Raw genomic sequence first — 15,297 nt, 5'->3', positions numbered from 1 at the left:
AAATGTTATTGCACAACCTGTAAAGCATTCTTGGAAGTGGCCAGTAAAAAAGGGTTTTACCATTTAAAAAAAATGTAACTGTGTCATTGTTTACATCTGTAACTTTTTCCTCCCCTGTTCTCATTACAACATTATGGCAAAAATGTAGGCACGGTAGCTTCCAGTTTTAGAATAAATAACCATTTGGATTGAATTCACCCTCTCTCCTGTCGCTGCACTGACTGGGCAGAGTGTGTCCTTGGGGGCTTCATTTCTGATGCTGCTCCTCAAGCTGTACTGGGTGCCAGCCAAGGTTGGCTTTCCTCTTTCATGGCTTTTCTCCCTTCCTATTCTGCCATGCGTTCACTTGGGGACCAGCCATACCTTCACTCGGGGTCACTCGGGGTTTGTTGGCTTACTTAAGCGCTTGCTTGAGCCGTTGGAGTAGAAGAAAATAAATGATAACCATGACCTCCGTGTATTTGGCCTATCCTAAAACCAGTTGGATGCTTGAAGTTAAACGTAGGGTTCCATTTAGGAGCCAGATTAAGTTTATTCATAACTACCACTTAAGAGCAAAAGCCTACTTATTCAACAGAAGATGTTTGATGGGGATTCTTCCCTAGTGACTATGCAGAATGAGAAGGCAACTTTGACAAAAACACTACTGCATTACTAGCACCGAACGGCTATTGACCGTAACTTCTGATAAATGGCCAAGGACTTGCTAAGGCTGGGCTCCCACAGGCTTATGACACCCAGTGTTTTGAAGTAGTGGTGCTACAGGTATAGTTACTGCTCTAACTCCTCCCGCTGCACATGACGGAGAGTCCCACCCCAGGGGCCTACAGCTTTGGGCCCAAAGGCTATCCTTGATTTCAGTGTCTGCCCATTCTCTAGGGTATTTAAAGTTACTCAGTGTTACAGCTAATAATTTAAAATGGTTATTTATAGCTCATGCCTTGTCTCTAGTAACCTCTAGACACCCCCCTTTGCCCCCAGCAAGGGCTGCAGCCATTCACCCCTAATCTGATGAGTATGAAAATTGAATGTGTAGAAAAACTGAGCAGAGGTTGCTTTTTTTTTTTTTTTTAAATAACCTAATATCAAGATTACATTTATTGAGCACTTCTGACTTCTTACCAAGTCTGAGCTGATGTGGGCATTTTCACTTACCCCTCTGGAATTTGCCCAACACTGTAATACCTTAGGAAAAGAGAAAGATTCTTTTAGTGCTTTCTATGCCCTGCTTGCCATTTAAGCATGTATAGTACAATCGTTGGATATCTGAATGCCTGTCATATGCCAGACACTGACAGGATGCAGGGATTAAACAGACTTGATCCTTAGAGGAGTCAACGGGCACTAAGAACTAAGCAGGCTCCTGAACAGAATGGGGGTAGGTCCCCACTTCAGGAGGGCAGCCAGGTTACTTTCCTTGGTTTCTTCCTCTCTAGGATGAGGGAATTAAATATCTCCAGGGCCTATTAGAGCTCAGGAATTCATCAACAGCGGGGAAGCTGCTATTCCTGAAGGTGCCTCGAGTTCACTGGGTACTCCTGGAGCCTGTGGAGACGTCCATGGGAAACTTAAGTTCAGTTCCTGGTAGAACCCCCTTTATTCCTTTGGTTTCCTCTTTGTCCCCCTCCCCTGCTGTCTTCCTGTGTGAAGGTGTGGGGAAGCTGGGGGCGATGTGCTGTCTCTAATATAGGTCACCCCCTTCTGCAAGGCAGCCTCTGGCAGCCGACCCTACCCGCAAGTGTATCCCAGGACAAAGCATGACCCAGGCTTGCCCCGGGAAGCATGTGTCACTGGGTAGGGGGTGGGGAATCTTGACAACCCATGAGGAGCAGACCTCCTGAGACTTGCTTTCTCTGCCTTGGCCCTGGTCCCACCTCCGTATGTGTCTTTCTTTCCCTTGGAAGGTATCGGCTTCTGGAAAGGTATGCTGGGGCTTTATAAACCTCCGCCAAGTTTGAGTCCGGGAGGCGCTCGTGAGACAAACCTCTGGCTGGGCAGCTTGCTGGACCACTACTAGGGGTGGTAGGCGCACCAGGGGCGGGGACACTGCTCCTGGCGGATGTGACAGAAGGGGCCTGAATGGGAAGTGGGAGAACAGCAAGCCCCAGTTCTAACAGGAAGCCCAAACTGAACAACTAAGGGCTTATCCAACTCCTAGGGAGAACAGGAAGCGACCAAGGAACGGCGCCCCGAGCCGAACGGCGCCGGGCATTGTCCTCACACTTATGTTTCCGCTCCAAGGGAGTCTCTACTAGGCAAGATAACAGAGACCCAGGTTCTCTCATAAGTTCCACGCGACCGGCGCCTACTGCAGGCGTGCTTGCTGGGACCCCCTTGTCCCATGATCCTTGGCTATAGCCACCAGTGTGCCTTCACCTGGATCGGGTGGACGTCGGCTTCCGGCCTCCGGGGTGGGTAGGAGTGGGTATCGAGTTGACGAGGGAAGGAGCAGCCATTTTGAGACAGATGAGCACGGAAGGGACCATATTGAGAACTCTGGATGCCTGGGGCCGCCATTTTAAGTATGGGCCCAGCCGAGAAGCCCTGTACGGTGAAACGCTGTGACATGCGGCGGCCATATTGGTGCGGATCCCCTTGGCGGCGGCCATCTTGAACGGAGACCTGCTGTGGGCGTCGCCATCTTAGAAGTAAAACGGCCCCTTCCCAGGAACTGGAACCAAGCTCCTCCCCTCTCACTGGGTACCTCCTGTCTGCGAGTGCCCTTCGGAAGCCCTCTCTAAGTCCACCCCGTTAGGTCTGTTTTCATTTTCACTTGTCTTCATTGCACTCGTGTGTGTGTGTGTGTGTATGCTCTCCGTAGCCTCTGAGTGTCTGTCTGTAACTTAATTCTTCCACTTGAGACGTTCTCTCATGCCCGCCATCCACACTAACCCGGTGGATCTCCGATCCTAGACAATGTCTAACCCGCTTTGACTGGCCCTGTTCCCTGGTTATGGCAAGCCTTTCCACCTGCCGCACCCACTCCCAAATCTATTGACTGATGATCCTATCCCCCAAGAACGGTAACACAGGAACTGTCCTCTGAGACTCTGGATGACTTTATTCTTCAAATGGCTTTACACTTCCAATAGTTCCAGGTGAGACTGAGAGCCAGCACCCAGCCCATCCCTCTCTCCATTGTCTGAGCGGGTCACAGAGGGAAGCGGGCAGGACGCTGGCAGAGTCTGACAGCCCTTTTGTGGGTGGAGCTAAGGGTGCCCCGAGTCACGGGGTGCTTTGGGTCCGCCTCAGTGGGCGAGGAAATGGGGTCGGCAGATAGGTGAGGGAGGGCCTTGTGCTTCAGCTAACCTCATAGGGTTGGGAAAGGGCTACGGATGGGATGCAGGGACCCTAGTGGGCTCACCACAGTTCCTGACATAAATGAGGAAGGGCCCGGGAGAGGGAAAGGTGAAGAGTTGTGAGGAGGGACAGGGCAGCTCAGAGGAGGGCACAGAAGAATTTCTTCTCCCGGAAAGGGTTCTCCGAAGTGGGCACAGGGGTGATGAGGGGATCCTCACAGGCGTGGGCATCACAATAAGTCATCAGGTCTGCTGCTGCCTTGGACACCTGGGGCACAGCCAGGAGGGGAACTGTTAGCCAGAAACCCTGAAATGGACTGCAGCCTCCCTCCCCAAATGGAAAATCTTTTGCCGTCTCTAGGGCTCCTTAAGACAGTCTTCTCTTCCCTCATCACCCACAGAGACCTGGGGCCAGCTCTCCTTACAGATCCCAAGACTCCTCCTGTGATCTCAAGGAGTCAATGAAAGAAAGCATCTCTTATCCTGAGGTTTGGGAACCTACGATACAGGCTGCCAACTAATGGGATCCAGGGCCCCACCCACCTTTATCCGGCACAAGCTGGCTTCAATCTTAAGCTGTTCCACCATCTTGCGGGCTTGCCCAATACTCATAGTGCTGTTCACAGGGGTCTCCCCTTTCATCCTGGAGAAGAGAGCTCAGAGCATGATAGGGGGCCCTGCACAATCTCAGCTGAAGGCCCCCCTCTGTGCTTACTCCTCATCAACCTTTACAAGGCCGGGTCATATGCCCCAATATTTTATTCCCCTCTTATCCCCAACCTCCGTGGTCTTTCCCATTCCTGTCTTCCTCAGCTAAGGAAATGGAGAAGTGGGATGAGATGCTCCCCAAACTCCTACATGGCCTGGGCCACAGATCATTAAACATATAAATGATTTAAGGCTTCCGAGCCCTCAAGTTATGTGTGTTCCCAGCTCTGAAAACCACAACTAGAAAGAGGCCCGCCCTAATGAGGAGAGTACTGAACCCCCACCTGCCCCCTTGAGCCCCAAAGGGAGAAAAGCAGGATGCTCGCTACTCACCTGAGGCCACGGGCAGCGACAGTCCTGGGGAGAAGGATCGTGGGGTGCACCAAAACCTTCTGCCTGAGATGGGTGCCCCACCTTGCAGGGAGTTGCAGCTGAGAATATCTGACGCAGCAGCACAAGGCCACTGGGGAGGGTCAAGTCAGAGGCCAGTGGAGGGCTGGTCCCAGTTTTTGCAGCTCCAGCACTGGCTGTTACCTGAAAGATGAAGGATGCTAGAAGGAGCTGCTCAGATCCTGGCACATACCAACTGTCTGGCCAGTGGGGGAGCCTGGCTGCTGCCTGCAGCCCCTCTGCACGCCCCCACTGTTACTGTCTCACTACCTGCCCCTCCCCCATTGCAGGCATTCAGAGTCTGGGCTAGAGACCTCCCCAAAGGAGCTGGAAGTAGCTGAGTCCCAGGTAGGTTCCCCCCTCAAATGGGGTGGTCTGGACCTGTGACAGCCCCTGCAGTGGAGTCAGTACTGACTGCGTGAGACCCTGCTCATTTGAAAATCTGACATCAGCTGGGCAGTCGCCCCCTCCATCCCTCCTCCCTCTACTCTGACACAGCATTTAACACCTGAATCTTCACTTCTCTCCCAGGGACCCTCCATTCCCCATATCCTGGAAAATGTGATGAGCTACAGGTATCAGCTTCTAGATCACCACTTTAACGTTCTAGCTACAAGTACTCGAGCAGAAGATCCAGGGGCAGCGAGGTCCATCAGGAAGATGTCTAAAGAAATGGCAGACCAAAGAGAAGAAGGAGCAGCTGGGGAAAGAGTGGCATGCAGAGATCAGATCAAAGAATCGGACAAAGACGAGGTAGAGGGGAGAGTCGGTGGGTGTTTCTGGAAATAGATGGGCTTCCTGGGTGTGTGTGTGTATTGGCTTGAGATTGCCTCCCACGTCTGCAGTGTTGTGCTTGGTGCTGTGAGATGTACGCAAAGATGTACACAACACTGATCCTTCTGAGGGATCTTATTTGGGGTGAATAGACATATACAAAATAGAAATGCCACCCGCCAAAACCTAGTCTAGATAATGCGCTGTGGGGACTCTGAGGGAAAGTCTAGTTAGGGTCGGAGGAGGTCGATCACGCATCGTAAAAGCTGGAGACAAAACACGGGCCTGAAATGCTACCGCTCTTGTGAATAGGGGACAGCCAGCCCGCTGGCGCAACGCGCAAGATGCACAGGTACCCGCAGATTGCAACGTTCTCGGGGCGAATGCTCTCTGCCTTGGAAGCCCACGGATCCAAGGAGCTGTGGGCAATGAAAATCAGCGCCAGCTGGATGCCCGCCTCTCCCCCTCTTCGGGGGTTAAATGGCGGATAGTGAAGGTGTGGGCGGAGGGCCGTGATTGCGGCCTCGAGGGGCGGGCTGAGGGATCCTGCTGACTCATATCTGGAGCATATCTTGGGGCTTGGAGGGAGGCGCCTGTCCCCTTTGGTTTTGGTATCCGGAGGGTAACGGACCGCAGGAACGGACAGTGCCGGGCGCGAGGAGGTAGGAATTTGGCGGCCCGGAAGGCCCCGCCCCCTGTACCGGGCCCCGCCCCAGACGAGCCCCGCCCCCAGTGCTACAAAGGGGGCCGACGAAAGGGGGAGGGACTTCCCCGGGAGGGGGAGGGACTTCCCCGGGAGGCGGAAGTGCTTTCTCGCGGTTGCCCGGGCAGTGCGCGGCTGGTGAGTCTGCATCCCTGTGGCGGTTCGCTGGCAGGTTTCTGTGTTGCTGCGGTTGGGTGGGGGCTCCGGGCGCTGCGCCCACCGCCGAGCCAGAGGGAGCTGGCGGGGAGCGGCCGTTGGCTGTAGGACGCCCTGCCCGGAGTGGGGCGCGGCCCTGTCTGAGAGCGACTGCAGCTCCAGGAGGAGAGGAGAAGCTCGGTAGGGAATTGTGGCTGCGCTGAGGTTGCTGGCTTTGAGTCCGGCTGTGCGACCTTAGGCAAGTCGCGCGTGCTCTCCGTGCAGCCACCTCGCAGTGTGGAATCGTGTCATCGTGTGTGTAAAACCGCCTTGGAAGAATTTTAAGGTGCTCATCCTCTGTATGTTACGTATTACTATGAATGCCCGTCAAGGTGGCTGTCCCAGAATCAGGTGACCCGAGGATGGGTTCAGCTGAGGAACTCTAGCACAGGTGGTGGAGAGAGCACAGTGGAGGAAAGGAAGGGATAATTGGCTGAGAAACGCAATCAATTGGAGAAAGGCCATATGAAACAAAGACTTTGCTATGTCTTGCTATCTCTGGTTCCTCAAAGCCAGTCCGGTAAGCTTGTCCTTTTTGTCCCCACCTCCCCCGTGAAAAGAGCCATTCTTTCCCCTTCTCTGTCTTTTTCCAGGAACCACCAGCTGCTTCATCCCATGGCCAGGGGTGGCGTCCAGGTGGCAGAGCACCTAGGAACTCAAGGCCTGAACCCGGGGCCAGACCCCCTGCACTCCCCATCATGGTCAATGACCCACCAGTACCTGCCTTACTGTGGGCCCAGGAGATGGGCCACGTCCTGGCAGGCCGTGCCCGCAAGCTGCTACTGCAGTTTGGGGTGCTCTTCTGTACCATCCTGCTCCTGCTCTGGGTGTCTGTCTTCCTCTATGGCTCCTTCTACTATTCCTACATGCCGACAGTCAGCCACCTCAGCCCCGTGCATTTCTACTACAGGTGAGACGGGTCTTCTATCAAAGTAGACGAATCCAGTGAGAGAATTGCTGCAAGGACCCTTGGAGCTTATTCAGGTCAACCCCCTTATTTACGGAGGAGGACACTTGAGCCCAGTGTGCTTATACTGATTTATAGCCCAAGGTTGGGGCAGGTCTGGGCTTGTAGAGCTCTAGGGTCCTAGTCCTGTCTCTGGTTACTGGAATCTGGTTAAAAAGAAGAAAAAAAAAATCCCTCTCCTAGATTGTCATTATGAGGGTCAGTTCAATTTAGGCTGGATCAGACCTCTCTCAGGGCCACTGTAGACTTCTGAGCCAACGCAACCCCTTGGGTCATCTCAGAACTAATCTGGCCTTCAGTAGAGGAGGTATTAGGAAAGCAGTAGTTTGCCTTTTACATGACTTCTTCCCACTCCCGGATAGTCTGCTGCAAAAGAATTTATGGAAACACAGGGTGTCTGGGTGCATAAACTCCCAGAGTCCTACTTCCCTACTTCTTGCCTGGGGCCTCAATTCCTTCCCATTTTACAAACCCTGCCAAATTCCCTCCCCTTCTTTTTTATTTTCTTTTTTTGCGGTACGCAGGCCTCTCACCATTGTGGCCTCTCCCGTTGCGGAGCACAGGCTCTGGACGCACAGGCTCAGCGGCCATGGCTCACGGGCCCAGCCACTCCGCGGCATGTGGGATCTTCCCGGACCGGGCACGAACCCGCATCCCCTGCATAGGCAGGCGGACTCTCAACCACTGCGCCACCAGGGAAGCCCGTCTCCCCTTCTTTTAACAATGACTACAGGACCAATCAAGAGGTGCTGACAAGGGCACTATTATCAGTGGTCCAAAGTTTTTTTTTTTTTTTTCCCCCTGTCCTGAGTCCGTGGTCATGAGCTGTAATTTCTAAGGCAGAGCTGCTTAAACTTTTATTTATTTTATTTTATTTAATTAATTAATTTATTTATTGGCTGCGTTGGGTCTTCCGTTGCTGTGTGCTGGCTTTCTCTAGTTGCAGCGAGCGGGGGCCACTCTTCGTTGCGGTGCGAGGGCTTTTCACTGCAGTGACTTCTCTTGTTGTGGAGCACAAGATCTAGGCACGCAAGCCTCAGTAGTTGTGGCACACGGGCTTCAGTAGTTGTGGCTCACAGGCTCAAGAGCGCAGGCTCAGGAGTTGTGGCACACGGGCTCAGTTGCTCCGCGGCATGTGGGATCCTCCCGGACCAGGGCTCGAACCCGTGTCCCCTGCATTAGCAGGCGGACTCCTAACCACTGCACCACCAGGGAAGCCGTGCTTAAACTTTTAAGAGGCATGATGGCCTGGCCCCTGGCCCAGGTTCAGCTTATGAAAGCTATGGCCCTTCCTGCCATAAAAACCTATATATATGCCCATGTGCAATTTTGCCTACAATTAAAAGGGTTCGTGAGCCTCTTAAAGATCATCTGTGGATCCCTTTGGAGGAGTTTTCTCAAACTAGGCCCCAGACCAGAATTCCTAAATCAGAATTTGGAGGAGTGGGACCCAGGGATTTGCATTTTTATCAGCTCCCCAGGTGAGTCTTTAGAAAGACTTAAGTCCGAAACTATTCAACTAAGTGTCCATAGGTTCCCATTTAAGAATGTCTGCTCTAATGAAAGGAAATAAATGGAAGTAGCAGGAAGAGAATTAAAGACTCAATCTGTTGTCTTGAATCTCCTGGCTGCATTTCTTCTCCGTCTGTCTCTATAACAGAGAAGCGTGCCCATTCTGGGAGAAGGGATGGGGGATAGGAAAGGGAGCCCTAGGGGCCAAGGAGGTGTGTGGACAAGTAAGGCAGACTCTGTAACTTAGCAGAGTATCATCCCCATTCTCATTTAGGACCGACTGTGATTCCTCCGCCTCCTTACTCTGCTCCTTCCCTGTTGCCAATGTCTCACTGGCTAAGGGTGGACGTGATCGGGTGAGTATGGGAGCTGAAGAGAGGTTTCATTAGAGCTTTGATGACTTGAAACAGGAAAGCTTGAGGAAGACCTGGATGTCAGGGACCGAGTAATAGAGACTAAAAGGAAGGCTTTCAGGGAAAAGGGAGGTTAAAGAAAAATTAAAGTCCAAATGAATTGTGTGGATTATTCTTTCCTCCTTCTTAAATTGTTTCAGCCAGGCCATATCTACTAGATAAGGTGTATTTTAGATCTAAATGAACCTAAATTAACAGATCAGCTATCTCACAGAACTAGGATGGGATCCACCCAAGAGTTTTGTAAGTATGTTAAATTATGAAACCGTTGACAGATATGTGTAACCTGCCATTACAAAGGGTACTGTGCCAGAGGACTGGCCAAATGCCAGTATGCCTTCAACAAACCTGGAAACCCTGGGGAATGCAGAATGGGAATGCATCCTTCTCTATTAGGCAAGCTGCTGGAGGCTCTGAAAAAGGGTAGGATCCCAGAACACTTCAGAAGGATCCTGGAGGATCAGGAGCATTTCTGATCACCAGAGTTTTCTGAGTTGTCAGCAATGTAATAAGAAGTCATCAGAAATCAGACTTATTAAGAGTTTAAACACCATTTGAAAATGATTTTTCAAAAATTGTACTTGGGAGGATACTGACCTAAAGATAAACACAGGATAGAAATAAATGGTCACTCTGAAGGGAGGAGTGTAAGCTGTAGAGTCTGGGGCCCCCTGGGGTTGACAATACAAATAACCTAGGAGACTGTGTATCCTGTCTCCTGTGACATCTTCCAGTTTACTGCCAGGGTAACACTATCCAGAAAGCTTACCAGGTGGGATGAGTGGATCCCAAATGGAGATTTCAAAGTGGTGAAGTGGGGAAGGGAATTCCCGGGCGGTCCAGTCGTTAGGACTCCACACTTTGACTGCCGAGAGTCCAGGTTCAGTCCCTGGGGCAGCTTCACAGTGTGGCCAAAAAAAAACACAAAAAACTGGTGAAGTGGAATGTTGGGCATTGCAAGACAGGATTATCATTTTAGTTCTGCTACTCAGGAAATTAACTTGGAGATTATTATAGAATGTTCTGTAAAAACATTGGTTCAATGTGTTTTTGTGGCTTAATAATAATAATAAATGGAATATATTGAGAGGGGAATAGAAACAAAGCCACAGTACATTTGCACCTGGGATGCTGCATGCATTTGTGTGGCTGCCCGTTGTAGATCATAATGGTTGGTGACGCAAGGAGCCTAAAACAATCGGGTACCAGGCTGCTGGATGAGGAAGGAATGGAAGGATGAAGGGTGAGGCCAGATTGATCATTTCATTCATTTCTAGTGAGCATTTTTGAGTGAATGCATGAAATAATGGGTCTTCTCTGTGTGTAACACCTTGTTTAGAAATAGAAGATGTGGTCCTGCTTTCAAGGAGCTCACAGGATTGACAGAAATCTATACATTGCATTAAGTAGCAAAGATGCAGATTCTGCATTTCAGAAGAGTTGGTGAAGAATTAGACAGGTGTGAGACTATGGAGATGGTGAGGCTCAAAGTGGGCCTTTTAAGGAAGGGTGAATGCTGCGTGGGAATGGAGGAGAGGGAGAACCTGCCCATCAGGCAGACAAATGCGAACAAAGGCAGGACTCATTCACAAGATTCTGGTATTAGATTTTGTGGATGCCCTTGGAGGAGATGACATAATTACTGGTTTAAAAAGAAAAAATATATATATATAAATCTTTATTGAGCTATAATTCACATAGTGTACAAGTCGCCCTTCAAAATGTACAATTCAGTCGTTCTTAGTATATTCAGAGGTGGGCAGCCATCGCCACAGTCAACTTTGGAACGTGTTCATCGCCGCAGGCAGAGGCCCGCGCCCGCTGCCGGGCAGCCGCTCCCCGTTTCCGTCCTGCCCACTCGGAGAACTACCTATTTTAATGTTTCAAAGAATTCAGTGAAGCAACTGGCTTAGATTCATCTGGCCTCTACAGGGGGGTAGGGATCTCATGGAATCCATTTTTGTCAAGACGTAATTCAGACCGAAAATAAGAATCTGTATAAAGAAAGACTTCGATCAGTGGTTTTCCAGCTATTACCCTACGGATAAAATGCTCAAAGTACCCTCATAGCCATATCTAGATTTTGGAGCTAGTACACTATTAGGGTTAGGGGAAAGTTTTTTTCAACTTCTTTTTTTTTTAATCCACTCCCTCTTTGGTTAAAACCAGAAGCTTTACCATCACCGCTGTGATCCTTATGTATCACCCTGAGGGGGTCACGCGTAGGACAAGCATAGCTGAATGTGGGATTCGAGGAACATAGGAACAGTCAGGAAAACTAGGGTATGTTAGGTGGCACATCTTCAGCCTCTTGAGGTTAATCCCAGTGAAGAAGCCTTCCTGTGTGAGTCTCAGGGTTCTACCAACAGAACCAAGATAAAGGACCCAGAATGACGTAAGATGGTCTTGAGTGACAGTGACTGTGCGACAGCTGGCTAGGGAGCTGGTGAGCACTTCTGGCACTCGGTTAATTAATAATGTAAGTGAAGGTAGGCTGGGTCCGGGGGGATGGCCTCACGGGGACAGAGAGACCTGAGTCACAGATGGCCCAGTTGGCAACGTGACGGTTCACTTTTGGAAGAGAAATGTGACACAGCCTTTCTCGAATAGAGCGATTCGGTAGAGCAGACAGGATACTGAAGATCTCAGAAGTGGGAGGGATCCAGCCACCAGAAGGGGGCAGCACTTTCTTGGGACCAGAGAGATTGAGAGGCCTGTTTAGAGAGCGGGGGGGGGGGGGGGGGGGGGGGGGGGGGGGGGTTGTGGCAGAGTGTTTCGAGGGGAAGCGGGGGAGGTGGTACAGGGGCAGCGCAATTTAAAAAATTTTTTTAAAGAGATGGGGCTACCTTGGGCAGGTGCTGATGTATGGACAGCCGTACCGCGTTACCTTAGAGCTGGAGCTGCCAGAGTCTCCTGTGAATCAAGATTTGGGCATGTTCTTGGTCACCATTTCCTGCTACACCAGAGGCGGCCGAATCATCTCCACCTCTTCCCGCTCCGTGAGTGTTCCTTCCTGGCCTGTCTAGGAGGGTGTGGAGAACGATGACAGATGTCAGACTGTCTGGGTAGGGCTTCAGGAGGAAACATCCCAGCTCTGAAGTCACAGACACATCAGGATAGGCAAGAGGTGTCAGTTTACCACACCAGACAAACACCCCCTAACATCTGATGAGCATGGCCAGCTTTGGGGTAAAGTCTGAAGAGCAGGGCCACCCTGAAAACGGGGGCTTCCGTGGAGCCAGGCAAGCCTGGCCTCGAATCCTCACTCAGACATGCTAGCTGAGGGGCAATTCACTTAACCCCTTAGTTATGAAGTACTATAAGTGAATATAGTAGTAACTCCCTCATAACAAGACTAGTTTGGATTCAATGAGGAAATAGTGGGTGTTCAGTAAATGTTAGACTCCATTCTTAGTTATCAACAGAACCATATCATGAAGCAAATCCCTGAATGTCCACATGGGGGAGAAGCTTCAGATGGTACACTGGAACATACAGTCTGTTCTGGATTATAGAACCATTGGGGGGGAAGGTAGATCAGAGACAGTGTGGGGCTTCACCTAGGAGGGTTTCTTAGAAAAGGGGGCTTTGTTGTATTGGAATAGGGACACGCGGCCGGCTAGGGCAGGGCAGGGATGTCATTCAAGTGTTTGCGACGACGGTTGGGTCAAGACTTGGGTTTTGGGGGCGTGGTAGGAAGTGAAAGTGAGGGAGCAGGGACCGGGGAAGCAGCAGCCTTCCTGGCCTGCTCAGGGGTGGTGGAGGGGCGGGCCCCCGTCCCCAGCCTCTCCCTCCTGGCCCTGGCAGGTGATGCTGCATTACCGTTCAAACCTGCTCCAGATGCTTGACACACTGGTCTTCTCTAGCCTCCTGCTGTTTGGCTTTGCAGAGCAGAAGCAGGTCCTGGAGGTGGAGCTGTACCCAGAATACAGGGAGAACTCGGTAAGGGGGGAAGGAGGACTAGGACACAGCCCTCCCCACGAGCCCAGGATTTTACCTGAGGAGCTTCTGGGCTCGGTCAGGAGGGACAGCAGTAGAGGCTGGAAGCGGGCCTCAGGTTGGCCTGCTAAGAGTGACAGCGGCAGGATCCTGGCCTGATGTGCTGCCACCACTGCCCACCCGCCCGCAGTATGTGCCGACCACCGGAGCCGTCATCGAGATCCACAGCAGGCGCGTCCAGCTGTACGGAGCCTACCTCCGCATCCACGCCCACTTCACTGGGCTCAGGTGGGGAAGCGCCGCCGTGACCTGGGCAGCTCTCGTGGGGCCGTCCTTAAGTGAAGAGGGTCCTAAGCAGAGGCGCCGGCTTTTTCGGGTTTTACTTAGGCCACAGACTCTCAACCCTGGCTGCACGTCAGCGTATCAGGTCCCTGGGGAACTTTAAAAAGACACTGATGCCTGGGCCCCACCCCAAGACCAGGGACTTGTTAGGGTCATACCAGGCCGTCAGACCTTTTGAAAGCACCCCAGGGAAAGGTCATGTGCAGTCAGTGTTGAGAACTGCTCTCTTCTTTTTTTTTTTTTTTTTTTGGGAACTGCTCTCTTGAACACGTCGGCTCAGTGGGTGGGAGGCAGGGGATGCAGCCCAGCTCTAGCCAAACTGGCGAATCGCCCTAGAAGTTACTTCTGGGAAATGAGAAGGCTGGTACTCCCTGGTACCTGCTACTCCCCTCCTGTCTCTGCTTCCTGCTTCAGGTACCTGCTGTACAACTTCCCGATGACCTGCGCTTTCGTTGGCGTCGCCAGCAACTTCACCTTCCTCAGCGTCATCGTGCTGTTCAGCTACATGCAGTGGGTGTGGCGGGGCATCTGGCCCCGACACCGCCTCTCTCTGCAGGTCGCAAAGGACCCCTTTCCTTTCCCCGTCACGATCCTTCTTTGGGGAGTGGGCAGGAGCATGTTGGGGGCTGGGGCTGAAGGGCCCTGATCACTGGTGAGGGAAGGCAGTCCTTGCTGCTCAGGAGTTTCCCCCCCTACAGGTAAACATCCGAAACAGAGACAGGTCCCACAAGGAAGTCCAGCGGAGGATCTCTGCCCATCAGCCAGGTAAAGGTGATGGCTGGGGGCTGGGTGAGGAGGCTCCTGCGCCGTCCAGTATGAGGCTTTAGGTGCTCACATACCAAGCTGAAGGTCAAGGCAAAGGCTGAATGGGGTGAAATTGGCACTGCCATCCAGGCGCAGCTGCCCTAGCCCTGCCCTGTCCTCTACCCCCTTTGGAGGCACAGGGCCCCAAGGCCAGGAGGAGTCCACTCAGCTGTCACCCATTACAGAGGATAGTGAGAGCCGTGCAGATCCCTCGGAGCCAGGTAAGGCGCAGCAGCCCGACCTCCTTCCTGACTCCTCTCAGCCCTCCCCTTCAGCCTCCTCCAGACTGACCTCTGCCCTCCCCCTGGGGCTGCAGAAGGCCAGCTGTCTGAGGAGGAGAAACCAGATCAACAGCCCCTGAGTGGCGAGGAGGAGCTAGAGCCCGAGGCCAGTGACGGTGAGGGGCACTCTGCAGCGGGACCTGGGTGGACTGGGGTTGGCCTGTGGCTGGGGAGAAGGCCACGTTGGGTTGGGTGGGGGCAGGAGCCCCTGGTCTGGAATTTCCCATTTGGGATTTCGTTTCTCCTTCCCCTGGCCCAGGTTCAGGCTCCTGGGAAGATGCAGCTCTGCTGACGGAGGCCAACCTGCCTGTTTCTGCCCCTGCCCTTGCCCCGGAAACCGTGGGCAGCTCTGAACCCTCCACAGGCACTGTCCGACAGCGCCCCATTTGCTCTAGTTCCTGAAGAGAATAGGGCAGAGTCCCCACACTCCAGCCCTCTCCCCCCCGCCGATCCCTTTCCCTTTCCGGGGCTCCCCCAATAAACTCTTTTCATGTCAGCTGCCTCCCTGACTCTGAACTGGATTCAGGGCCATTTGAAAACGTGATGTTCCCCAGGCATCCCCCACCTCGATTGGAGGAGGTTGTCTTGTCAGGGGCTACCGATGGGGAAGACCTCCAGACCCCGGACTGTTTCAGGCACAGCTGTTTCCATTCATCAGCCTAGGACGTCCAAGGAGCGAAAACCTGCCCACTCCATCCACGTGACTCTCATCTCCCTCTGGGGAGGGGGATAGCATAGGGCGGGTCTGGAAAGCTGGGATACATCATTCTGGCCTCCGTACCCCTCCCTTCCTCAGTCCATTGGGAGGCAGAAGACCGGAAATGACTGCCATGGATGTGGTATGATTTTTTACTGAAACAGCATTTTGTAGCCCAGGCCCCATGCTGTCCACAGCTGTTTTTCTCTCTGATACCAGCCAGGTGGCCCCGTCCTTTGTGTTCCCCTCCTCACCCCCTCACATGACTTCAGC

At 52.4% G+C, this 15,297-nt stretch overlaps 2 protein-coding genes across 7 annotated transcripts; one reads left to right on the top strand and one right to left on the bottom strand.

The window, feature by feature from the left end:
• Positions 1 to 3,438: 3,438 nt before the first annotated feature.
• GNG3 (G protein subunit gamma 3) lies at positions 3,439 to 3,941 on the bottom strand (the record flags this gene model as incomplete). The annotated part of the gene is made up of 2 exons (XM_082844768.1): positions 3,439 to 3,567; positions 3,843 to 3,941. The coding sequence occupies 2 exons, from the start codon at positions 3,939 to 3,941 to the stop codon at positions 3,439 to 3,441; spliced, it is 228 nt and encodes a 75-aa protein (XP_082700894.1).
• Positions 3,942 to 5,062: 1,121 nt separating this feature from the next.
• Positions 5,063 to 15,073, top strand: BSCL2 (BSCL2 lipid droplet biogenesis associated, seipin). 6 transcript variants are annotated; one of them, XM_082844695.1, is made up of 11 exons: positions 5,064 to 5,150; positions 6,663 to 6,979; positions 8,823 to 8,904; positions 11,817 to 11,960; positions 12,769 to 12,903; positions 13,091 to 13,188; positions 13,657 to 13,798; positions 13,941 to 14,007; positions 14,187 to 14,267; positions 14,363 to 14,443; positions 14,587 to 15,073. In XM_082844695.1, the coding sequence occupies exons 1-11, from the start codon at positions 5,070 to 5,072 to the stop codon at positions 14,727 to 14,729; spliced, it is 1,371 nt and encodes a 456-aa protein (XP_082700821.1). In that variant the 5' UTR covers positions 5,064 to 5,069; the 3' UTR covers positions 14,730 to 15,073. The 6 variants fall into 6 exon arrangements, with proteins under 6 accessions (XP_082700822.1, XP_082700821.1, XP_082700820.1 ...); XM_082844694.1 differs by having other exon boundaries at positions 14,181 to 14,267; XM_082844699.1 differs by lacking the exon at positions 5,064 to 5,150 and adding an exon at positions 5,978 to 6,012 and having other exon boundaries at positions 14,181 to 14,267.
• Positions 15,074 to 15,297: the final 224 nt, after the last annotated feature.

Source organism: Leucopleurus acutus (genome assembly GCF_964270905.1).
Source record: "Leucopleurus acutus genome assembly, chromosome: 8".
Classification (NCBI taxonomy): domain Eukaryota; kingdom Metazoa; phylum Chordata; class Mammalia; order Artiodactyla; family Delphinidae; genus Leucopleurus; species Leucopleurus acutus.
Note: the sequence above shows the minus strand (reverse complement) of the source record. Positions and strands in the feature narration are given on the sequence as shown.

Bases quoted from the DNA above. Each gene is read 5' to 3' on its own strand.
- BSCL2 (XM_082844694.1), top strand. From the start codon at position 5,070: ATGGCAGACCAAAGAGAAGAAGGAGCAGCTGGGGAAAGAGTGGCATGC. The intron at 11,961-12,768 runs GTGAGTGTTCCT...TGGCCCTGGCAG, and splicing joins TCTCCACCTCTTCCCGCTCC to GTGATGCTGCATTACCGTTC. The intron at 13,189-13,656 runs GTGGGGAAGCGC...TTCCTGCTTCAG, and splicing joins GCCCACTTCACTGGGCTCAG to GTACCTGCTGTACAACTTCC.